This window comes from Opisthorchis viverrini, assembly GCF_000715545.1.
Source record: "Opisthorchis viverrini unplaced genomic scaffold opera_v5_156, whole genome shotgun sequence".
NCBI lineage: Eukaryota > Metazoa > Platyhelminthes > Trematoda > Opisthorchiida > Opisthorchiidae > Opisthorchis > Opisthorchis viverrini.
The window spans coordinates 467953-493603 of record NW_008751814.1 but is presented as its reverse complement, the minus strand read 5'-3'; the positions used below and the strand labels follow the sequence as shown (position 1 = coordinate 493603).

Sequence of the window (25651 nt, the reverse complement as noted above, 5' to 3'; positions counted from 1 at the left end):
TTTATTCTTTTCTTTACAATAAGGTTTTCAAATAAGTCATGGTTGTACGGCAGTGTAGCATCGGTGTTGAACACTGATGTCATGCTGTCGATGATGATGTTGATGATGATGATGAGGCTGCTTATGTTCGGGTGTAACTTAGGCAGTTTTGTATAGTTTACCGTTTTTCCCAGAATAATGGTTTCTTTTTGCTTGTAAAATATAGTTGCATCCTTTGGTTTTGGTCAAACCACTGTTTAAATAACTTCAAGTTGGACTAGTGTTCCATACAAATACGGAACACCGTATAACCAATGTTTCGGCGGTGGTTAGTATTGAATAGGAGTTTGCCGGGAACCACTGGACTTTATTTTATTTGTAACATTATTGAGTCAATTAATTGTCAATGTCGACAATGTTAGTTTTTTATTGGATGCAGATCATTCGCACGCCAGCGGCCGTTAAGCTTAGGGTACTCACTGAGCCCTGCCTCTTTTGTCACTACCCATTTAATGTCCCTCTACTATAACAAGGGTATCCAAACTGCGAGAAAAGTGAGGCTGGTCCGCCTAAATTAGGGAAGCCTTCATCATGAAACCGCTTGTTTTTCAGAAAACATTTTCTCCATGTCAACCAGGACGCAACTTGACTTCTGACCGGTCGTTACTCTGGCTGGTGGTAAGGACATTTAGATCTTCTCAATGTCATTTTTGGCGTGCATAAGGGTTCATACATTCGCTTTAAATTTCTTCGTATGCCCCTGATAAAACCATAGTTCACTAAGCGTTCCAAAGTTTTAAGTGATAGTCGATCAGGCCAAATATCGGTGTAATGCTGACGGAAATTCTGTTATTCCTAGATGGTGAATCCCAAGTAAATACCCAAGAACATACCTGGGGTGTACCTCTTACCACCCTGATGCCGCGGCTACTGTGATATGGAGGATGCGATTCAAGGTCATATTCAGTTACCTAAACTTCACGTAGTTGAGTTGTTTCAGTGCTACTTGCAAGACTTACAGAAAGCGACATATCTTTCAGATATTCGGGCTAGGCTTTCTGTTCTGACTTAAAGTTCTGATTGCAAGATGACGCCATCAACTCATTGGATGTGGACTGAAACAGACATGATTAACAGAGTGGTTTTCGTAAGGTCTGTAGGTGGTAGCAGCATCACTACAGTGACAAGGCTCGTCTCTGAATAAAAGCGGCTACATCCGGAACAGCTTTCACACACCTGTTTACACTTTCGCGCATTCATGCTTCACTAATTTATTGAAAGTCCCTTCTTGACAACGTTGATTTTACAGACCTTAGAACTTACCCAGATAAATGAATAGGTAAAAACTCAGCTTGTTAGCCTTTTTGCTACATAAATGTAGCCTCAATTCCTTACAGTTTTTGCACGTGTTTTGAAAAGACCAATCATTAACTTCATTTTATATGGTGTCTGTTAGGGGCAGCAGGGGTAGATAATAGGAAGATAATCAGCCGCGATGTTTATCTATGGTTGGTTGCACATGGAACCGGATTAATTTTGAGTACAGTTTCCGAAGGTCGAGAAACACATCTCACAGTGAACAGATGTGATTCGATCATGTTGAGTCGAACAACGCCGTCAAAATGGCACAACGGAAGTTACAATCATTTTGGGTTCTGATTCACAGCTCCCCAACCCATTCCAATCACAATAATAGAGACTATCTAACCTAAATAGTCGATATTTTGTTTTAAAGCCTTATAAGCCCTCTGGTGCATTCACGCGCAGCGATATGTTATGACAACAGAAGCGCTGTGAGTACTGTAATGTCAGATTATTGGTCCTTAGACTTGTGAGGGTAATTTGAGGGCAACCCTAGTTTCATCTGTGTGGCTTACCGAAGTACAGTGGCCGCTAGCCTCTGTTCGCACAGTACTAGTCGATGAACACCGCTAAAATTTGACTACAACTGGTTGAATTTGGGTACAGAGTTAAACCGTTACGTATACGAATATGCATACGCGATTACGTAGAGACCAGTGAAACAAGTGAATGAAATAGACGTGAAAACTTTAACATGTAAAGGTTTTTTGGTGACACCTCCGGAAATTGACATCTGTCAAAAGTGACCACGTGTCCATTCTAGTGTTAACAGACGGACTTATGGCACACCACACCACTTACCAAGTTGTACATTAATAAGAAAACTGCCCCACAGTCTAAAACGTGACGTACGCAGTACTGATGAGCTCTGTAAGGTGTAGATATCCTCTGCTTTAATGATTTTGCTGGCCTAGAACTCGTAATCTGGACTAAAACCGCAAGTATCTGTAAGCAGTATGTTTTTGGACCATGAAATCAACTACACCAAACCAATAAAATCATCATCTGGTGGACCTGACCAAACTACCGGTCAAATGATGGTCTACTCGTCAGAAGCCGATGACTACAGCGTCTGGTTTAAACAAATAGTGGATTGTGTTGTGTCACTCTCAGAATCCCATGCTGATGGTTCACTTGCTAGTGTTGACCTTCTGAAATTTGCCCGGGGGCCGCAGTCTGACATCATGACACCGGAGCAAGTTCTGTCGCTTCTGGACTTCAAGGACATATCCACACACCTGGAAAACTGTATCTCGACGCCATCGTCAGTTAACCCATCGAATCCCGGTCAACCAAAAGCAGATCCGCCAGGCCAACTACGCTGCCATCCAGACCCTATACCACCAAAGACGGAAAGATGCAGCGTCTGCTGTGCTCGATGGGTCATGGAAGCATCTATACAAAGGTTACTGTTGCCTGCGTATGTTTGCCGAGCAGTATTTGAAACAGGTGCTCTCAGCTCCAAAACACGTGGATAGCCGACCAAGTCGCATAGTATTACCATCCGACCGGAGCTTGATCGAGCCAATTACAGGAGAGGACGTCCGCCGTACGATCCGTTTATGGGCGATTCGTCCCCAGGCCTGGACAGGCTTACGCCCAGGATGCTCCGCCAGGTCAATGCTAACGTGCTCGCTGGGTATTTCAACTTAATGTTATTACCTGGGGGTTGTCCTAATTCGACGTCCTTCATCAAACCTGACCTAATCGCTGTTCGGGATCGCCGAGCAACCGGAATAGACATCAGCATAGTCTCGGATGGGCGCGGAGTGTGTGGAATGAGAAGAAGCAGAAGTATGATGCTGGTGGATATTCCCTCACCATAATCTCAGCACTACCTGCAGTCGTTAGTGATGTCGACTTTTTGGTTCACCAACCGATGATCATCTTTTATCGAGGAATCTGCTTTCCTAATCCTCCAAGATTGTTATTGGACTGGGACTTCCTAAGGTCACAGTCAATGGCTTGTGTTTTCTTGCCATTGTGGGCTCTCTGCCTACTTTTGACACCTTTATGCGTGGCACATGGCGTTGAGTATATATTTTTTGCCATTTAACCTCACACCGGACCCAGTACAACTTTGTGCCCGATGTACGAGTCTTGATTGTGCTAGAGTTTACGGCGCCTTGAAGAGCATTTAACATTCGAGAACTATACTCATTTGCAACTCAATTTGGTTTTAACGAGAGACTCAACAGAATCTCTCGTTTACGATAGTCTACAAATGAATGTGCTGCACATAGGCCGCCTCATGTTTTAGCTGGCACGATATTCGAGATATCGCAGTGTATTTTCATAAAGGAAGCTACTCACAAGGTTGCTGCAAACTCTTGGACAGCTCACGACCGGTTTCGTCATTCTTGAGGCTCATCAGGTAGGCGCATTTCCCGGGTTTTGTCAACCTTATGTTCAACTTGTTTGTCTTTTCTTCGGTTGTTGGTCTTTAGACGCGTGTTACCATTCCAAAAGTTTTACATACGTTGGGATTCATCTCATCTGACTGGAACTGTTGGTGGCATGAATTCGAATGAGGCGTTTCTCTCTTTTGTCTCATTCTCCTGTTCCCTTTTCGCATTCGTCGCTTGCATTCAATTTTCATGTTTGTGACCATGCTCTTTAAAAATAAGTGACAAATTATGTTTAGGATGCGTCCTCGTTATCCTCGCCAGAATTAATTGTATAATGAATCGGATAAACGGTAGAGTTTACTTTGTATCATTTGCGCGTAGATTACGTCACTTGAATTCCAAGGTTACTGTCAAAACCTCTCCTTCAATCTGTTCGTAACCATTGGAATTCCTGTGGCTTTGTGTTGTGTTCTGCCTTGCAGCGCCTGTAGCACTGTTTCAGCAGAAATCAATTCAGTGATTTTACTTACACACTTTTTGTAAGGAATAGTTACTCCAGTGAAACTTTCGGTTGACAAGGGCGACTATGGTGAATGAAAATAAGAGCTCCATTCATACGGTGTTGTAACTGTATGACGCTCTCCAATTAAGATACTGGTGTCCGATTAAATTCAACAATTCATTTGTATTAGATAAGCTGGAGCTGAATTAAATAATCGTAGGGTACTGCCCGAAAAAAGCAAACTATTTGTGAAGAAAAACATATGTACTGGTGTGACAAATAGTCTAATGTGACGCTGTGAGCACACCTCAAAGTGTGTAAGTATATTTACTGAAAACCATGTGGACCTCCAATGACTTCTTAAACTCGCAGGAGGATAATTTCATCACGTTTTTCGGACTACTCGTTAGAGACAGGTATCATAGTTTGTATCGGTAGTTCCAAAACACATTCCTGGTTTCTAAAAAGATCAAATGTGTGCACATAACGAAATCAATAAAAGAACACTTGAAAATAATCGCAGCTCACAATCTATCTGCATGTGGTGGACAATATGTGTTTCTAGTCAACCTCTTTATTTGAGTTTAAAATGTTTATTCCAGGGAGACAAACGAGGAAATATTCTGATTTACCATGGTAGTTTTTCATAGTAATTGCAAGACAATTCTTGCCTTTATGTCGTTTATGGATTTTACGTCAGGTAAAACAACCACTCTTCAGTCAAGAAGATTCTTAAGACTCGGAAGAGTATTCGACAATTCATGAGATGTGAATGAAACATGACCAAAGAGACAAACTTAGGGATGGGATGGGACCACTATTTATCCGCCTACAGACCCGATCTTCATCATTCAGGCTAGAGACGACTTTTTCTCTCCGCTATGCTTTTGAACTACAACTCTACTCGCGCTTTTCTATATTTCTGCTTAATGCACCAACAGCTGGCGTCCGCCAGCACTGTTGCTTAGGTGCATGTGAGTTAGACGCTGATGGCAGCCAGATACTCAAATCGCCGAAAAGTTAGTGACACATTCCCTTCATCATACTGAGCAATCAAGCATCATGTTAGAGTGGGTGGCATAGTCATGATGCGGCTGTTTGCACAGTTGTTCAACTAAATAATAAACCAGGCAAAGGAAACGGAGGAAGATTTGGTTGTCCATTTACGGAATGTATCCACAGCAGCCACTTGGAGTATGGCACACATCATAAAGCTATTCGTGAGAGATTTAACAGTTCGACAATGTTTGTTTTATCATACAATCAACTGTAAATTTCTGGCCCAAAAACCAAACTTCTTTCTGTGTCCATTCTCCATTTAGTTACTTATTTAGCTCCAAATTGATATGCGCATTTAATATTATACGGTCTGCCTAGGTCTCAGATGAGGTACCGGCAAAGTATCCACCAGTTGCAGCATGTCGTGTTTGTGAAAACCGTTTTTGGATCTGCTGTATCCGGTGAGATTGACGGGTCGATGGTACGACTGTTTTTAATCATTTCGCACAGCTGCTGCAACGATAATGAATGGTTCCAATGTGAGGTCAAGATCAGGTCACACCCACAGGGATTGTGAAATTAATAGAAGTAGGGTGCATTAACTTAGAAAAACATCTGACAAAATACACAGATAAACAATTGCTAGCATCTAGGTTTATTCACCGACCTCACACTTCATTTTGACCATCAGTGTCTTGGAAATTGATGGCACGATCTTTTTCGTTTTTGCAGCATTTTTAAAAACAAAAACAAATAAGATGTTGAAAATATAGAGGAATCTTTTTAGATTCGTTGTCAAAAGTGTCACCTCGATTGGTGATGAAACGTCTGCAATCAAATTGCCCAGCTCAGCGAACAAGCCACCGACCATCCTGAATGATCATCAAGCTTATGTTCTACTTGAGCCTAAATTGTACGCTGTTCGCTAATTCTACCCTTTGCATACTAATTTGGTTTCAACTGGAGACCCAGCTGAATCTTTCGTTTATAATTTTCTTCAAATGAATGTGCTGCACAAAGTGCGTCTCACATTTCACTCGGAAAGGAGAATATCTGGTATGATTTCTACATTTACTTCTCCCGGAGATTCTGCTAGTAAGGTCTATCCTTCATTCATCATCCACTTCAAAACTGGCTTTTTAGTTCAACCGGTCAGTCCACCACTTGATATTTCCCGCCTGAAAGCTGACCAATAGATTATCGTTTTGAATAAACTCACTTTGCAACCCCCACAACACCGATTTATCCTCGCGTTGGCATAGCTTTCATTCTTTCAAACGTCATGTGACTCCAGTTCTCCGCCTACAGATCGAGGGGCTTCTTCAAATGCTGCTACATCAGTCCCACAACTGTTTGAATTTTGTTTGACACACCGACTGTGCGAACCAAATTACATGACAGCTGAAAAATTCCCGCGTTGGACTTCCTCAAGACACCATGTAGTTTAAGTATACAATATTTCACACACTTTGGGATGCACAAACAACTCGTTCATTGTCGATGATCGTTTTCCAATTAGGATTGCGTTGGATGCTGTATGAATCACTTCATTCCGAAGATGGTATTTTATGCAACCCTGGGCACTTCGTCTCAGAAAATTTTTACAGTGATAATAAGCAGGTATCATAATATCAGGGCATATCTACAAGTGACGGTTCATTGTATGTCCTTGTCTGTAGGAATCTGGGCACTTCATTACATACACAAATGCAGTAATCGCATTGGCACCGGGACCGGTGGATAAATTTCAGTCCGATTTCCACCGTAGCATCATTTCGTTGAGTGCTGTGCAGTTGCAGAATCGGTAAACACGCTGACGTCTTTAACTTATCTAAAAAGCATTGGGAACTAGCGACGAATTTATCAAATTTGGAACGTTAAATCTGAAAACGACACTGAAAAAGACACGCAGTAATCAAACCTATGAGCAGTGTGTTCTGCTTAGATATTACTGTTCTGTTTCCTAGGTTTTAATAAAAAGTACTGGATTCTATTCAGACCCATCTACTCCATCATCAGAAAATTATTTCCCTATTGCGAATACAGTTATTATTTATTAGGCAATTTTGTGATTAAATCGCTAATGCTGTTTCACTGCAAAAAATACAAGTGGGGTCTTCTTTACACATGTGGTGGGCATTACGGGGATTTACCCCCAGAGAAGCATTTCCTTTTGGCATGAGTCCCGCCAAATGAGTATGTTAGCGGCCCAGCCGACGGATGAACAACGAACCAACGAGATCTTTTTTCCAAAGAGCGAACTACCTCAGTCATAATTATTTATTAAAAGTCCTGGTTTCTTATTATGTGTATTTGCAGCCAGGATATGCGGAGGTAACTTGTAGCACTAAGGGCCTTTTTTGTCCCTGTTTGGGATATTTAGTTGCTCAGGAATGGCTTCGTATACCATCGGATGGGGTGAATTTTCATTGCCCACAATTTATCACATATAACAAACTGTAAGGCGCATCATGTACTGGAGGCGTAAGATTGCGATTTAAAAAGGGCTCGCAGATTAAAGATTAGCGAGTAACCGGGTCAAATATAGGACAAACGTGATGTGCTGCCTGTTTTTGTCGGAACTTTCCAAAATATTGAGACAGCGGATGAAACATTAGAATTTCCGGGGATGTTCTTCACAAGACAATATTCTTCCTAATAGTTAGCTTTTGGATGCTTGCTAAGAAAGGAAACAGAGAACACTGTACCACAAGGTCCAATATGCCTAGAAATCAGTTAAAGAGACTAGAAAAGCAAGAAAACTTCATTTTAGTATCAGTAAAAGCAAACTGAAGAGCAGTGCAGAGACATGCATGGGAATAGATGCTAAACCCTGTGATTAACAGTAGGACTATATTTTACAGCTTAAGGTAGAAAATCACACAGTTTGAGGAACAACAAAATCATGAATTTTGTAATCTCAAGATATAATGTTAGACCGCTTGGATCCGGCTGAATAGGAAGATGCAATTTCTTCGTGGAAATTCAGAAGGCTCCACTCATCAGTAGTTGGCTTCTGGTACATCTGGATGAAAGGAGAACTGTAAGGTTGCATCATCACTTGAGTGATACCGGTCAACCTAGCTGTAAAACAGACTCATTTTACCGCACTGTGGGCACAAATAGATGTGCAGTTGATGGCCAATGACAACTGGATATTACATAGTAGGTGACATGAGCTTTACAAAACGTGATGATATATCCGCATTTTGTTTGTCTTAAGCTCTCGGTGATGGCCATCACTAAACGACCACTGATCGGTTTCTTCGTCAGATTCATTGGAACTGCTCGACACAAACTGTATAATAAGGCCAGATTTCTGTCTTTTCAGCGGTATATCTTCTCCAAATACATAACTGCATTGTGAATGGTCTTTGTTTTAGTGAGCCTCAGTAGCATCAGCATAGCCTTATTATGAAAAGGATCGGTTATGTGGTAAGACCACTTTGTTACTATTATTCTTCAGTCCACATCACTTGTTTTTTTCACCAAAGGATGTTTTAGCATGCTTCACTCAATATTTGAATGTCAGATGCGCAACCCTCTGTTTCCCACAGATAATGTCACTCACTTTTCACTCGGTGATGCCCCAAACATGAGAAATTCGTTTTGCGATGCCTAACACACGTGAAGTTGAGCTAGAAAGCCTCACACCAACCCAAAGTACCTCCGAGCAGTACCACGCCATTATCCGGATCGATGAAAAATAAAGGTGTGTGTACGTGTGTGGCGGTAAAGAGCTGAAGCAAACTTCAGTACAAGGACGTCAAAAACAAGTTTGTCTAGCACCCAGGCTACCGGACAAAGATCACACTACTTTGGGGAACCAGCTTAATTTCATTGGTTTGCAACTCAGAAAGGGACATGATATATGTGCCTGAATAAATCCTCTCATGTTTTTGGTGCCACATTCTAGCTACTCGATTTGTGCACAGAAATGTTCACAAATTTAAGCCAGCTCCACAACGGGCTGTAGCGAAGTTCGAAAAGCTTACATCAGCCCTGTTCACAGGTAGACTGATCTTTCGACTTGAAGGATAAGGAAGTTCAGAGTTCACCTTAACCAACTAACTGTCCTAGATTTTCGAGCTTGTACAACTGCATTCACTTTCTGGTGTGGTGAATCGTATGTGATCCCAACTATTGATAAACACTAAACTACTGTGCCGGTCGACAGTAGTAGCAGTTGAACCTGGTGTTTGTTACCATAGTTGTTACAAGGCACTTTAAATTATTAATCAAAGCAATCTAGTTGTAGAATCTCCTTCACAGGAGTATCTAACGTTGTGTTTTGTTTGAAACTGCACATGTTTCGTTACTACGTCAGGTTCATATTGTGTATGCACACGGGGATTAAGAAGGTTTACGTCATCTGGGAAAGGTAAACCGGCTAACTTCCAAGCAGTTAGTGACATTAACTCATCTAAACTTCCAGAAAACCAAATGAATATTTTTGTAGTGTAACCTCCCATCATGATGCTGATACTTCCAGTGCATTCTAAGGCGGTAGTTCAGTCCGCTGGTCACTTGATACATAGTAATGAACAGAACCGTCTCAGATCCGCACAGAAAGTATGTTCGTTATCCATCGCTGCTTTGTCTCACTGACCTCTATTTGAACTATTGGAAAAAAGTGCCTACCTATAACTGGACAGTATATTGTATTCCTTTCTTTGAGCTGCCTGTTTTACCATAAATGGCGTATCCATGTTATTGCTTGCTGACTGAGTTGGTAGATGACGTTTAATGGCGATTCAGATCAAATGGGCTGGTATATATAAGGGTAAAACACATGAAGTTAGCTTCTTCAGTAACAAAATGTGCCTATACAAACCTCTGTAATCTACCAGAATGCCTTGGTTTCGCAATACGTACTGGGACCAAATTGCCTTGAAGTTATCAATTATCACTTACTTGGTGACGAAATGCGTTTAATCTTCAACGACTTTTCACTGGAATATTCTGAACTTGAGCTATCTCGCCCGTTGTTGACAAATTTGTTTGTTTTGCAATTGTTTACACAATCTTGTTTGCCCAAAATTTAGACCTGAAAATCGCTGCAGTAGAATCATTCGGTGGTGATCCTTTTCTTGCTCCACCTTGGAATGATGTGGAGCGCGAATCTAAGCACTTCTTGGTGCCAGACTCCAGCTTGTATGTCGTGGAATCAGATGATGGAAACGGTCTGGTTATGTCAGCAAATGGGGGAATCATTCAGCAGTTCAACATTCTGGATCCCTCGCAATGTCCCTGGCTTATGGAGGCTTGTCCAAAACGTGAGTTACTTACTAGGCTGTTTTCATGTCATCAGATTGTTGTGAAACAAACCATGCAAGAAAATGCCATTGCATGAGTGAGTCAAAGATTGCATCTTAGAAACTTCTTCATTAAAGCTTGTTCTGTCACTTACCAGATAAATCGAGCTCTTCAAGGAGACCGAAACTTCAAAACGTAGTTTCAGTACGAAAAGCAACTTTATGAGGTTTTACCCAAGACTTACTGGAAAACGGTTAGTTTCTGATGCGAAGAGGGGAGATAACGGTCGTGAGCTGTCGAAAAGTTTTCAGCAACATTGTGATAAGTCAATGCGCCGCTTTTCCTGCTCACACAATTTCGATATAGCCTCATTGTTTAGAAATGATAACTAGGAACCGGAAACACATCCAATTCTATCTGGACTGTCACAATTAAGCCTGTGTTTTAGCCACTGTTTGTATTTAATTCCTCACTGAATGCCAGGCAAACTTGTTGGAATCGTAAACAGTGGGAATTGTGCTGATAATGAATTGAATGCATTATCCGTCAAAAACTTTGACGATCGGTTTCAAATAAATCTGGCGGATGAATGTAGTTTTGGCATGCTTCGAGAAAGATTGTATCAGTATTTAGTCAGTGAGCATTTGTGGGCAAATACTCAGTGAACCACAGAAGGAAAAGGAGGAAAAGATGCGAACAGACTGATATATGAAAATTTTACAGTCAGACATGATCTTCGGTTTCCAACTGCCAAACTAATGAACTTTCGAACGGAAACGGGGCACACCTGTTTCCCTCACAGTAGGTGATCGATTCATTGGCTTCGCCTCATTTCAATCTAATTCAAAAAGTGTGTCCGACTAGTGGAATGCGTTCACTTTGAAATTAGCTAACAAAATTGCAACGCATTGCAGAGGAGACGCAGAGAGGAATGGATAACACAGTTCACTACAGAATGACCCTGTAAATTTACATGTTCGTTTGTTTAATTTTTAAGGCGAAAGGTCGCTTCGTAACGCGCGTTCTAAAACGACTAGTATTAAGGATTTATCCGTGTTAAAAAGAAAAGTACGCCCTTCACATGTACATATGTTGGAAGACTCATCAACTCCTTCTCCAGACCGTACTTCATGAAGACCTCTTCAGCTCTCGAACAGGTGAAGTGGCTACCAGCATTGCAACCTAAGTGGAGCTGAATTCTCGAAAACTGATCGCCGTCGCTCGTTTTTACTTCCACTAGTTTTGATGAGACATTGATTGTATTGGCGTTCATGGTTCTATAAATCGATTGTTATTTACATGTTCTGTAAGCTACCGCTCTCACTTTTTTCAAACTACAGACCAATTCGTCATTCAGTTCGACATTCAACCAATCTGGCAAGGTCGTCGGGATGAGAAATCCAACGTTCTCACTTTACGTACGAGACAATCGGTTAAAAATCCAACTATTTGGGTCGTTCAGTTTGTGATGCCCAACTCAACCACGCTTTCAGTCAGCTTTTACCCTGCGGACCAAATGAATCGACAATGCCCCATTTTCCCCCCACAAAACCTTACTCTATCTCCTTCCGGTTGGACGCGTGTCATCGCACTCATTAGAGCCAAAACTGGAGAACTGACGCTGGATAAACAACAAATGCCTGATGAGCCGGCACCCAGTGATGCAAGACGCGCCTCCCTGTTACATCGTAATTGGAGAAGTTTGGCGTCACTCCTCAGGGAGATCCCAACAAATAGGTTGGGTACACTTGAAGCGATGGATTTTGGTAAAGATTCCTATGTTCGGTATGATTTCAAAAACCGGCTAAAAAAGACCGCGGATCGTGAAGAATTATCAATCGAGTTTGAAGTACCACGAGGCATCGAAAATGGGCTTATTTGGTTTGTGGAGAACAACGCATCGAAAAGCTTTGTTTATCTCAAGGTGAGCTTGAACTTGATGGCTTTCTTCTCATATCATTAGTTTAAGTAGCAATGAAAATATGTTTTCAGTGTGATCAGTATCAGTGCATTCCTGGTTTTCTCTCCTGAATACATTTCTTCTGGACGTTGAATAATCTGGAGCTGGTCGAAACGAACATATTCCGGAGATAATTCCGCAATGTTCCAACGTGGAATTCGAAATTTGCAAGAACTGACTGTATTTGTGTGACGAAGCAAATACGTCTTTCAGTATCTTGACCTTGACGTCTATTTTTTAAAGTGCCTGATAGCAAACAATAAAGTTCCGGCTGCAGACGTAGAAGAACGTACCACAGAATATGCAAAAAGAAGGAAACATTCCAGGTGAAGGCGTGCATTATATGATTTTCACTTAGGCAAATGATCTCCAACGTATATAAGTGTCTTTAGGATGGGAACACTTGTAAAGAGCGATAGCCTAAGAAAGGGCGAACAATGTTCAACGCTGTTTAAGGCGCACTGAATTTTTACCATGCATAAAAGTGTCATGAGTAGTAGAGTCCCAAAGGGTGATCAGATACAAGCCACCGACTGTGAAATTAGGATTTTCGATCCAGCAATACTCTTTATGGATTGAGGAAGATATATGTGAAAAAAATCAACCTCATAGTAGATTTCACGTTGGCCTGAGAGGACAGCAAGCGGACGATTCTTAACACCTTGCTTCTGCCACTTCTATTTCCACCCAAGATCTCCGCCTATATCAAGAACTTCATCTATCATAACTGCCTGACGCTCCTGAACAGCGCCCTCAACACTTCAAAATCGGTGTATCCCACGTGACGAAAACTTTTCCCAAATTCCCTTGAAACCGGATTGTGACGAGCACATTGAGCATCATATCCTATCCGAAATGGCTGCGCAGATATCATAGTATTTCTGTTGGCTAATTCCAAAACAAAAAAGTATGCTTGTAAGCTCAGTTTCTTCATCCGATAACGAAATTCATTGCTAATTATTCGTCACTTGTGATGAAAAGATGGACGTCCTCCACGACGGAGCTGTTTGTGAGTGAGAACGCGCTAACTACTTCCAAGCCATTAGACGCGAAACTATATATCTCATCTGAATAGAGTTTTTGAAAAAAAACATTCTTCCGGTGGTCTTGAAAAAAAACATTCTCAAGTGTCCACTTGAACTTCCCTGGGCGTTCTTTGAACAAGTACAATGGAGTGTTTCCATAATTTCCGTGCTACCCCTCTATCAGATGCGGAGATGGCGCTTTGACACCTAACCAGAAACTACTTGCATGCTTTCATTCACAACCATTCTTTTGGTTATTTCATGTTTTGAAAGGAATCATCGGGTGTATTGCCTGTTTATGTAGAAAAAGCATTGATTGAAAATACCTGCCTACTTTTGTCCACCGCTCATTTTTGGTGCCACCTCACGCTTTTTCAATGTTCTCACCGCAAGGTCTAAAGAAGGTTTTGCAGGTTTCCAGCTGTTCAAGTACAATAGGGATATTCAATGCCTTTAGTACATTGTTTTGTCCGTATCTTGGCATATGGGACTGGTGGCTTAGAAAGGCATGCATCCGTCTCCCCAACGTGCAAGCAGTCTCTCTCAATCCTAACAAAAAATTTGAGGCTTGTTTTGGTTGCTTGATCAATGTGTCCTTCAGTGAACATTTGAATCTGTTGCAGCCTTGATTCTATTTACTTTTCATACAGAGTTTGTTCTTAACGGTTGGTTTTGGTAACCGCCCACTATTTGGAAGATCACCTACATATTGCATAGCTTTCTCGATTGCCTATTCTACGCAGCTGAAATGTAGACTTCTTTCCGGACACTGAACTAGGATGAGCTAAAGCTTCAGCCTCAAACAAACATAGCAGGAACGTACTCGGTCTAGTACAATGCGGCGTTAGAAAACTAGAAATGTACAATAACCTTCTACTCAAAAGCTTAACAACGACGGAAATTCAGAATGAACAGAAACACAGCTGAGGCTCAGAACAAAATGCAGGGCTAAATGAGCTTTACTAGGGGGTCTAGATTATGCAGGTGCGCGAGGCACTTTGAAACTGCCAATGGCTTCAGGAAACAAGTTGATAGCAATCAGCCTGCCATACATTCATGCATAGATGCAGCCGGAGAAATCACTCATATACTCGAATGGCTAGTGGATGCCGGCTCACTGGGTGACGTGAAGTGACTAAACAATCACTAAAATGGAGACAAACGGGTTTACAAGGTTCAACTGTTCTAGTTACCATAATCGAGCATATTGATAATCCCATAATTGAAGCTGTCTATAAATATATTCGTTTTTATGGAAATTTGCTGCCCTCGTTCTTTCTGGAAGGAAGGTGCTTGGTGCTACACTCCCCCATGGAAGTGAGCAGGAGTTTAGTTTCATGTCGCTGGACAAGTATTGGATAAACAGCCTTTAGCCCAAACTTCCGGCACTCTAAAGACGCTTACCTTTGCTATGAACGATTCCTGGGCCTCTAAATTTGCAGAGGCCTAGAAAGGCTCAGCTTTCCCGCATCGATGTTTCAGCGAATTTGTATATACTATTTATATGGACTGGTAACGCTGCTCTTTTTCGTTTAAAAAGCTTGAGAAGCTTGAAAAATCTCAGAAAATCCCACGGACGGTCTAGTTAAAATTGGCGATCTCCTGTGCAGTGAATCATTTCAACTTTAGAGATCTCTAAGAGTGTAGTCAGTCCACAACAAATATCATCATCATCATCATCATCATCATCAGCTGTAAGAACAGTATATCTGTCGTATATTGGTTATAGCTGTCACAGGTTTGTTCATCAATGATTTGGGGAGTGGGGGATAGCTGCGCATTGGATCGGGCAGCTGATATAATTGACACGTAAATAAAGGGTTGTCAATGGACGTTTAATTGAGGAGATTGGGAAGGGAGCTATGCATTTAATGCAATAACTTGGATGCACGAGTGCCACTGAGGGCGCGACTGGGCCATGTTGGAGAATATTTCTAATCATTGGTGTGCTTCGCCTCGGTGTCCCCATCCAAGGAGACGGCAATGACAAGCGCAGTTAAGTTTATTTCGCTGTTAAGTCATTTTTTGATCTCCCCTGGATCGTTTTACGTGGTTCTTCAAAAATGACCCTTCGAGGAAGTTGGCCGACTGACATACGAAGCACGTGGCTTGGCCAGGGCAGCCTGTGGAGTGTGACCAGTTCATCTATCGTGGGTTATTTCTTCAAAAATGACCCTTCGAGGAAGTTGGCCGACTGACATACGAAGCACGTGGCTTGGCCAGGGCAGCCTGTGGAGTGGACCAGTTCAATCTATCGTGGGTGAGTTATTTCTTCCAAAAAGCCATTCGAAGTACTTCACTATTGCTGTGCCTAACTGATGAGCCCCAAGACAAACGAAACAGGCCGTGGGCTGTTGAAGTGTTTCCAGCAAACTCGTGGGTAATGTATTACGTCTATACAGACGCAAAAACCTTTTCTACGCGCACCTGAGACTATAATTTTTTGAGAACGTCATCCTCTAAGGGTAGCATAAAAAATTTGGTCATCACATAGCACATAATATACCACCCTACCGATTGGTATCATTTACAGTCAGGATATTCTCATCAGGTTATTGCCCTCTTCACCCGCTTTTCCAGGATGGTCGCCTGCACTACACATTTTTGTTTGTGGATCGAACAAGGAGCGCCCAACTGACGTTGACTGAAGAAATTTACCTGAACACACCATTGCAACCTGATACGCCACATCTCCTCTCATTGGTTCGCGACCGAGATAACGTGAGTCAATTTTGACTATCTAAAGGTACTCATATACAATAACCCCACAAATAACGAACCACCAATTTAATTTTTTGGAACTAGGTTATCATTGAGGCAAGTAACTGTTTGGGTGACTATCCAAATCGTTTGAGAAATGTGCTTTTAATTAATAAATATATAACACTCCTATTTGTCCGTACCTCAGGTAACTAGAACATTCCTCATTGGTCAATTGTGTTTACGAGTTTTTGGTGCACTTTGCTAGGCATATGACCGAGATTCTCGAGATAGAGGCGGGTTTTATTATACTTGTGAGTTTATCACTTAAAATAACTTAAGCCTTACAATTAAAACTTCATGTACCTATCGGACACAAGAACCCAGCCGTCTCTGCTGCGCCGCCATGTTAATTTACCCTTTGACCAAAGGTGCATAAACCAGAATGGCGTGTGATAAACTTATTTGCATATCCATTTTGTTTTAATGGAAGACTCGACTAGATGCCGACTTAAACTTGAGGTTAGGATTTCTTCACTCGAATTCGCTGCAAGAGCCGCTTCAGGTTCGTATAATGACTTTATCTTGAAGCAACTCCGCTCTCAAGGTTTCTGAAGGCTCTTCGACACCCCATGGCCGGTTTTGTGCACCCATTGGAAACTTACCTTATGAGGTTTACTACGAAACCTGTGGAACTGCTTTGCAGCGTTCGATTACAATCTCGTGGTAGTTAATGAATATCCACGCAAGTTCACGCGCGTGGTGATGATGATGTTCAGTTTTCAGAAATAAGATGCATATGAAATTTTTACTTTCCTGTTGAACAGTTTGTGACCGTCTAATTAGCGTTCGCTAATAAACAACTTCGAGGCGAAGGGAATTCCTCCTTACAATAGTAGTAAACACACCCCCAATACAACTTTCACCATATATTCTTCACCACGCGACCAGTGATGCTAAAATGCTATAGCAAGGCTATTCTACAAACCGCTCACAGAGAGATAATAGTTGACACCGAAAAAAGTATGCGGCAGTATTGTAGTCAGATGAAGTTTGGTAACGATTAAGAAGTCATGCTTCCAGTGGGAATTGTGAAACCCACCGATTGTTTAACAAACACTTCTGAAATAAATTCGGCATACATCTTTAAGCTTATGGTAAGAAAACTATATAGCTGGACAAAACAATCTAGCGGAATCGCGTGTGATAACTGCCTGAAGTATACACCAAAATAACTTTTGATCTGCGTATCAACGGATCCTTTATTCCTATGGTACGGACCAAAATGTATTGCTCCATAACAAAAGCTTGTTTTGAGCGTAACACACCAGCTCGGTTCGGCGTCATGTGGCTAATGTACTAGGTTTTGTTTTTAACCTGGGCTGAGGTTTCATTCGTCGAAGTTGAGATTGGGGGCACCTTTTCTCTTTTCTACTACTTTTTTCATGTCCGTATTTTTCACTGGTGTGTTGTTGATGTTTAGCTGTATGGGTCGAAGAGGATATTTTGTAATTACGATGTTTTACTGACAATTGTTTATTATTGCTTATTATTTGGCCCTTTTCCGTGCTACAGTTGACGTTGACTTTAAACGAACGCAGTCATGCGAGCAAACATATTGATGGCCGAGTCCCATTAGTTCCTAGTGACGGAAATGCCTATTTAGGAGGGTCACAAAATCCCGCAAGGGATACTGCTGGAAAGGTGACGGAAACGTTTCGTGGACGCATTACAAAGGTTAGTATTAACAGTTGAAGTTTAATTTAATTATAGCACACTGTTTTATTATTGTCATGTCACCGCGTAGATTTTTCAGCATGGGTTTTACTCAGAGTTTATTTTCCTCCGCTTTCAGGCTCAAGTTGCTCGTGAAGGTGACAAAAAGGTGGATCTGTTGCAAGTTGCGACTGATCGCCACTGGAATGACTCTGTGGTGAGATCCGGTGGTGTTCGGTTCGAGATAAAAGAACCGAAGGTCAAACTGGTGATTGGCCCAACTGCTTCCAGACCACTTCAGTCTGGTTTTTCCGCCGGAAGTTCCCCAATTGGAATGGCGTTATCTCGAGAACCTGTTCAAATTTCCTTCCGAGGAACACAGAACTCGGTAGTACGGTTTGATACATGGGACTTTGTCCTTTACCGATCCTTTGAAATCGAATTCGTGACCTACGAGCCAAATGGCATCTTATTTTTTGTGTAAGTGCCCTGCTACTAAGAGCCAGGTTCTTAAAGGAATTCATCACTTTTTACAAAAACTTACCACTTGGGCCATTTCATTATTATCAGGAGTGGACGGACACATGATCCGTTTGCCGCCAGTTCCCAGCCACCGCCGTTTAAAGGGTAGCCTTTTCAGTGACTTCTGCTATTAGGCACCCCACGATGATGGATTAGGTGCAACACCCGAACTTTTAACCACTAGCCCACAAGCTTACGTTGACAACAAACAGTGCAAATGTAAACAAGTCGCGTAATGGCGTTTGCCTCAACCTCAGTTCAAACCAAATATGCTGCTGTGAATTCGTTCATGCCGGGTTAACCATTTGTTGGCTCTGAGGCTTGACACTTGGTGGTCTCAGACGAGTTGGTCACGTTTCGTTGGTTATACTCCTACTTGCGCATCCATTCACTTGGGATGACACAAAGTGAGTCTGTGTGTGAAAGGTTGTATTTCATACTTTCATCGGCACTAATTTATTTTTGACAAGGACTCAGCTACATAAGGCGAATCTTACGCTTATAATGGTCTTTAGTAGGAGTATTTGGCGAATTCCGTCCCGCCTGGGTTGAAGGTTGACGGGAACTTAGAGACTGCGTCTGCATGATGAACCTGAAAAAGGGTAAAATTGGTAATGAGTTGTTCAATGGCTTACAGTGCTCCCTTGAGTAGCGTTTTGTCCCTATTGTGTCCTAGTTTTCAGTAGCTTTTTATTCTCTTGTTCCCTCAAGTCTATGCAACTATAGAATCATCGGAATTGGGGCGTCATGTTGATCCTAACAGACATTTGCCCTAAAAAGAGAAAGTTGTTTTTAGGAACCACCCATATTTGTAGTGAATGGCTTAGAGATCCCGACTACCTGGGGGTGGCCAAGCGGATACTTCCAAGCTACGTCGAACCCAGACCGGTGGTTTAAAAATGTATTTCATGGGGACAGAGTTCGCCCACAATATCAGATCGTGGAGAAACTGTTGGTCAGAAAACAAGTATCGAATGATGACATTCTGGCTGGTAACGTGTGAAACTGGGCAGTAGTGCATTTTACCTGCTGCTGCTAATGTACAGAACTCTAAAGCCTCTGAAGTAATGGATAATCCATCTTGTCATTCAAGCATTCTACTCAAGGTTGTTCAGGGACGCCCTTGGTAAACTGATGTCTTTCAATCACTCAGAATAAGGGACTTGCCATAGGTAATTAAACATTTCGAAGGGCAGCTCGCTTGAAGGAAAGCAAACAAATTATATCGAGACGGCTCTGTAGTGACGGATGGGTACAAAAACACTGTGTTAATCCTCGGTGTTTATTCCAGACAGAATCGACGCAAAACACGTGGAGCTGGAGAATTCGGTTATTTCTAGATCAACTCTAATACAGTGTCCACCATGCTCACAATCTCTACAAAGGGATTTCAGAATAACTGTCAATGACCAATGATGTTCAACTGCTGTGGTAGTGTTGAACATTCGCTCAGACATCTACACTGATAAGGCTTTGTTTATGAGCCTGGTTGTATTCTCATATGAATTACTGTCTTTATCGTTAGCCAAAGATCCTCCTATGACTGTTAGTAAGTAAGCTGCTGGCCCTCGGTTAACCGTACTTAACGCTTCGCTACAGCTTGCTTTTCCTCGTGCTTCGTAGAATTTTGGTGAATAAGCGTTGCCTCTCGCCTAGTCCGAATCTCCTCGACGTTTTTGCTATTGTGATGAAAGTTGCTTTCTTTTTTCTCATCCTCGGTTCCTTTTGTAGGGTAGAGCAGCAGACTGCCTTTTTATATACTGCGTTTTACAAATTCCATAAAATGTTTAATGGCGACGTTCATGTTCAGGACAACTTTGAAGTTTATTCGTTAATTTGCAAAGCATAGATCATGTATTTCCAGGTTGCCAGAGTCCTTGTTAAGAATTACTTGTTCAGGTCTTTTGGTTATATTGATCCACTAAGAAGGCTGGTTTCACGGAGGATTCAACGATTCTACCATTGATTGAGGCCAGACTCGAGGTTGATCATAGTTGCCGAAACCTGTTGCCAAAACAGGTGTTATTCTCTGTGGGACCCAACGCGTCAGCTATTGTACACATGAACGTTTCCACTTGTTTCGGAATGTTTCTGGGTTATAACACCTCTAACTATACTAGTTCACACAGTCCGCTGCGCTCGACGTTGAAAAATATCGATCAGTTGGTATTGCAAGTGGCTGGTATTTTGACGATATTCCACTTGCCTGAACTTGAATGCTGATCAAAAGTATGGGGTTGTTTTAGCTGATGTTCCAAAGGTCCGCTACCTTGGTATGATGCTTAAGTCATTCATTTGCAATCTCTCCACAGTAATAAGCCAGAAAGGTGGATACAAATACATTTGGCTCCCTTCCACCGTCATTGTAAATCAAATTCATGAAACCACAATTTTTGGCCGATTCATTGTAGAACCTTTCAGTAGTGAACTCTTTCAGAAATGATGGCATTACAGGAGAGATCTTATTCCATGAGATCTGCATGCAGACGGGAAACCGTATAATTCAGCTTGTGAATCCATGTAAGTACTTCAGAGATAAGGTAAATGGGTAGGAAAACTTCATTTCTCAGTTCTTCTTAGACTAGCGTTTAGGAACAACCAATCCCAGAATGCATAGACCTTGCGAGACACGGAAGTATATTTACATGATGGATTCCCTAGTGAAAACGAGCTTGGACTGTAATCCTCTGCAATTCGTTTGTCTGAATGTTCCACAACTTTGCCAACGGTGCCAGGATTAAACCTTGGTATTGTAATATGACTCAGATATAAAGTGAGTTTTACTGTGGTAGATGCTAGACGGAATACACTTTGTGATAGTTACGGAAGTGGATACACGAGTACTTGAGTTTTCACCCGTCCAGCAGCACTGCCATGTCCACTTAGATCGGGCTTCTTGACCTCATCATGAATAGAAACAAAGGAGTGAACAAACCGGTTGGTTAACAGACTTGAAAGAAGTTGTGCAGTTGCTTCAATTTCAACAATGGTACCAGCGGAAACAGGTAGCACGTTTGAGAAAGAAGTCACATTTTGGTACAGTGAGGTAGAAAACCCTGATGTTTTTACAATATTTTGGTGTGTACGATTCGGAGAACGATTACCGCTTGCCGCAAAGCTTCCAGTTAAAACCCAGTTTGAATCTGAGTTCCAACAGCATCTAGTTTGGTTTTGCCTCTCTGTTGTGTGCTTGCCTACCGGGCCGCGAACTCTCATCCTTCTTCTGTTCAAACTGCTCATTGGCTAACTGAGGTACACCAATTTTTTTGTCGATTTTAGTGGTCCAGATCGTGAACACACTGATTTTGTTTGCGTCGAATTGTACGACGGCAATGTTTACTTTGTCTATGCCGTTGGTGATCATTTTCGGCATATCCAACTCAATCCGGACAATATGAAAGTCAATACGGGCATGTCGAACCGTGTCTATGTGTCGCGAAATGAACACCATCAATTCTTGGTAAGAAATTGTTACCTAAGAATTTTTCTATTTCATCCACGTGGCGAGATCACGGAAATACGAATAATCGTGTTTATGCGGAACCCCTCTTTTGCATTTATCTTTCACATTTAAGTATCCGATTAGTCATCGGTAACCGATTAGTATCGGATTAGTCACATCAAGTTGACCATAGTTTATCTAGCAACATTCCTTACAACTGCCCTGCTCGAGTGATCGTACGAGGCCACAGAAGCTATTTCCCTACTAGAAGTATTGTGAAACTGAGTGGAGCTCATCACTTAATTAAGTGTTGAAGCAATAAGCTTGTGAATTATTCTGCTCATCCACGGAATCTCCTTGGTAGATGTTAAGGGACAGCCTACCACTAACAGGATTTCCGGAAGCAGGTTAGTCAAAATAAGTGTACGGTTCTTCCTTACTTTAACTCTCGGTTCCCTAACAATTCAGCTCCGTGGGGCCTTTCCCGCATTTGATACAAATCGGTTTGATATAGAAAAAGTCCTCCATGTGACTCTTTGTCTAAGAGCCTCCAGCTGTGGGCCACAGCAGGACGCACCTCCAAAGCGTGTTGCACAATCAGAGCGCGTCTGCAATAAGCAGATGAGTGCGTCGTGACTCGAGGAGTTTAGAGCCTGATGATGCAATTAGTAATAGGGTATTTTCAGACAAATAATCTTCAAAAGTTAATTGTGGAAGTGTTGAAAACACTTTGGCGGATAATTATTATATCTCATACTTATTTTTTGATACAATTGTCTGGTTTTTGAGATGTTTGTAGTCATAGACTGGTCCCAGTGTTCTTGCAAAGGTAATGCTTAACTCAGAGTTCTGTATTATAGTCCCATACAACATTTCGGAATTTTTTTCGGTTAAGTCACGTAATTGGGGATCTGTGCTTGAAACTTTATAAGAAGACTAACAGTCACACTAATTGTCAGTGTGTCGCAATATTGGTAGCTCTGATTTGTTTACTGGTGGATGATCAGACGGCTGCTGTTTTGTTCGCTGATCCTGGCGAAGCTAGGTAGACCAATTGTGAAGTTCGTCGAACAGAACAACGACCACCTGACCAGCCACCAGTGACATCGTTTATCAGTTCTTCTAAAGTGACTGATAAAGTTGTCGGTGGCACTTTTTCCATGGTCAACATCTCCAGCTGTTGTTGCGGAAATGTTTCCAGACGTACAAAGAGTCTTAAGTTGAGTAACGAATGAATTAGGTGACCATGGTTCTTCAAATTTAGTAACTGAAATCTAAGCTGGATATTCTAATCGACGTTGGCTAAAATACACCAGTTTTTCACGGAGCTGGCTATTACGCTACCTGTAAGCCACTTCCGTAACCAATTACTAGAAAGAATGGACGGATAAGATTAGATTATTGTCTCTTATTTTCGCTTTGGAAAGGTACAGAACTTACCATAGTTACCGAAATGTCGAGGTTTATAAACGGCGTATGGTCATGTGCACACTATCTCGAGGTTAAACAATAAATAGAATAGAATATTTAGACTAATAAAAGTCTCTGCGAGTTCAGACTTGGGATCTTGTTAGCTGCATGTTTCCCGGAAAACTTATAGCGGAAGTAACCTCTGGAGTGTTCCTTATCGATAAGCTTGAGGAAGCTCAGTGGTTAAGACCCAAAAGTACTGCGCGGAAGGTCTGCGGTTTGAACCCAACCTCAGCAACTCAACTACTCCTGTCTAGGCTTGAGCAATCTGAAGGCATCTTATTCCCCGTTCTTACTTCGGATGACCTGGCAGCTAGGCACCGATAGAGTGTTATAGCTGAATGATTACCACACTATCACAGTGTCAAACTTTTTCTCTCACAAGCGGAACTTCACTGTATTTTTGTTCCGACTAGTTAACTTCTCATTTCGACCCTAAAATTTCTCTGATAGACTTGGCATATTTCAGCGCAACCTTGAACCATCTCAACTGTATTCCACTCTCAGGTGAAGTTCAATGACCGCATCGTGGATGTGGACCAGGGTAAAACTGCCCACCAAGCTGAGTTTGCTACCTACACCTATATTGGTGGTGTCGATCATTCTAGTCGGCTTCCCTGGCACGTTTGGTCCAGAGAGAACTTTGCTGGATGTATCCCATCAATCCGAATTAATGATGACAAGTTTTTGAAGGCCTCATCGTAAGTAAATTTTTCTGTTTAAATGTTCATCTCCCTAGGATAGTGGTCAATATAATAAGATCAGCAGTGACTGGGTGTACGATACCGATATCATACTTTCTAAGGTACTCCCAAATTCTTCAAATTCATGGTCAGGACAAAGTGGGACTACTCTTTGTGACCTTTTCAACCTCCCGACTCAACAAATTTTAGTGTCGCGGCCCACCGATGTAAAAACTGCATTGCGTAGTCTGTTCAACATGGGAAATTCGGAAGGTTTTCGTGATTGCAAGCATAAGTACTTGGTTCAGCTTCGGACTGCCATTCAATGTACGCTCAGGTAAAGTATCGGTTTCACACTATGACAGATTCTTCCACAACCTTCCTGGTGCCTGCTATCTTACTATGCCTTATAGTTGCGAGGTAACTTTTATTCCGAGGGGATCTCTGTTCATAGTGTGGACATTTCAGTAAATGCCCTTGACCTGGCTCCTGGCCAGAAATGCGTCACCACTGAATAAAATTATTCCCTTTTCAGTTTGAACGCACAAAACTAAGTAGCCGTAGCTGTTTGTTCGTCCAATTCGCAAGCGAATTTCATAAGATGGCGCATTGGATCGGTCATCGGGTCTTTTTTTCCGAAAAAAGCATTAAAACAACCCTAACTGAGAAGCGAGACACGTTTTAACGTGGGTTAGTGAGGACAGAACCACAATCTGAATGAGGATCGGCAAGTTGCGGTATCCGTTGCAAATGAAACAAGCCGAGTTCCTTATTCTACGGCGGCTTGGAGAGCAGGACGACAAACACTGGAAGGATCAGAAAAACGTGGTCCCTACTACAGCCTTAATGGTAAAGTTTGACTGCGTGCCCAGGCAGGAACTATGGGCAAACGTAGCCTAATCAGCAACTTGGCAAGACCTGCTATCTACCAAAAATGACGAAACCAGCATGCGTGTTTCAGTGTACTTTAGGCAACTGACGCTAGGTCTATGCAGCAAAACATTTGCACACTGTTTTTTTCAGTAATATCAAAACAAACCAGATGTAGGTTATTAAACCTACTTTGAGTGTATTTATTTGCTTCCGACATATCTGCTTCCCAAAATATATTTAGTTCAGAAGTGATGACGTGCCTGTCTTTGTAGTAAATAACGTGTCAAGCCATGACCTACCGTTGTCAACGGCCAAACAGAAGATACGTTTGGATGTAAGCTGTTAGTGGTTTCTGGTTGCGTCGGTTATGCATTTAGTTAGTGAAAGGATCGGAGTTCGGACAAGGACAGATGATTCCAGCTGAGATTTTCAGAATCTAGGTTAGCCTTTGGTTGTTACCATGATCCCGACCAGTTATCAGTGGAATTCACCAGCCTTATGTCGGTAACGTTTACCTCGGTGATGAGAGAAGTGTGCACTCCGGGGCTGTTTTCGCTCCTGGGGAGTCCATAAGATCTGAGTAGGAGTAGAATTCGAAGGTGAGAGAAGCCACTCACTTCATTCTAACCCAGTTCAGTGTTTGTTGAACGCTCCACGGAAGAGCAAATGATATTTTGGCAACTGATGTGATCTGGATCGAGACGAAAGTAGGATCAGTCTTTGTTTTTTTTTGTAGAAGTACATTTTTCTCTCCAGGGAAGGGCGCTACACACCCAACATCAACAGAGTTTAAAGCCAGAATGCTTCTGGAGAA

At 42.0% G+C, this 25651-nt stretch overlaps 1 protein-coding gene across 1 annotated transcript in view; it reads left to right on the top strand.

Moving 5' to 3' along the window:
- T265_07089 (hypothetical protein) overlaps positions 1-25651 on the top strand; it is a gene marked incomplete at both ends in the record, with an annotated part of 117177 nt that overhangs the window by 21901 nt on the left and 69625 nt on the right. Inside the window, 7 exons of the mRNA XM_009172527.1 lie at positions 10236-10466; positions 11787-12370; positions 16012-16152; positions 17707-17868; positions 17987-18327; positions 21649-21829; positions 23789-23982. Of these exons, the coding sequence (XP_009170791.1) occupies positions 10236-10466; positions 11787-12370; positions 16012-16152; positions 17707-17868; positions 17987-18327; positions 21649-21829; positions 23789-23982 (1834 nt within the window). The remainder of the gene's footprint in view (positions 1-10235; positions 10467-11786; positions 12371-16011; positions 16153-17706; positions 17869-17986; positions 18328-21648; positions 21830-23788; positions 23983-25651) is intronic.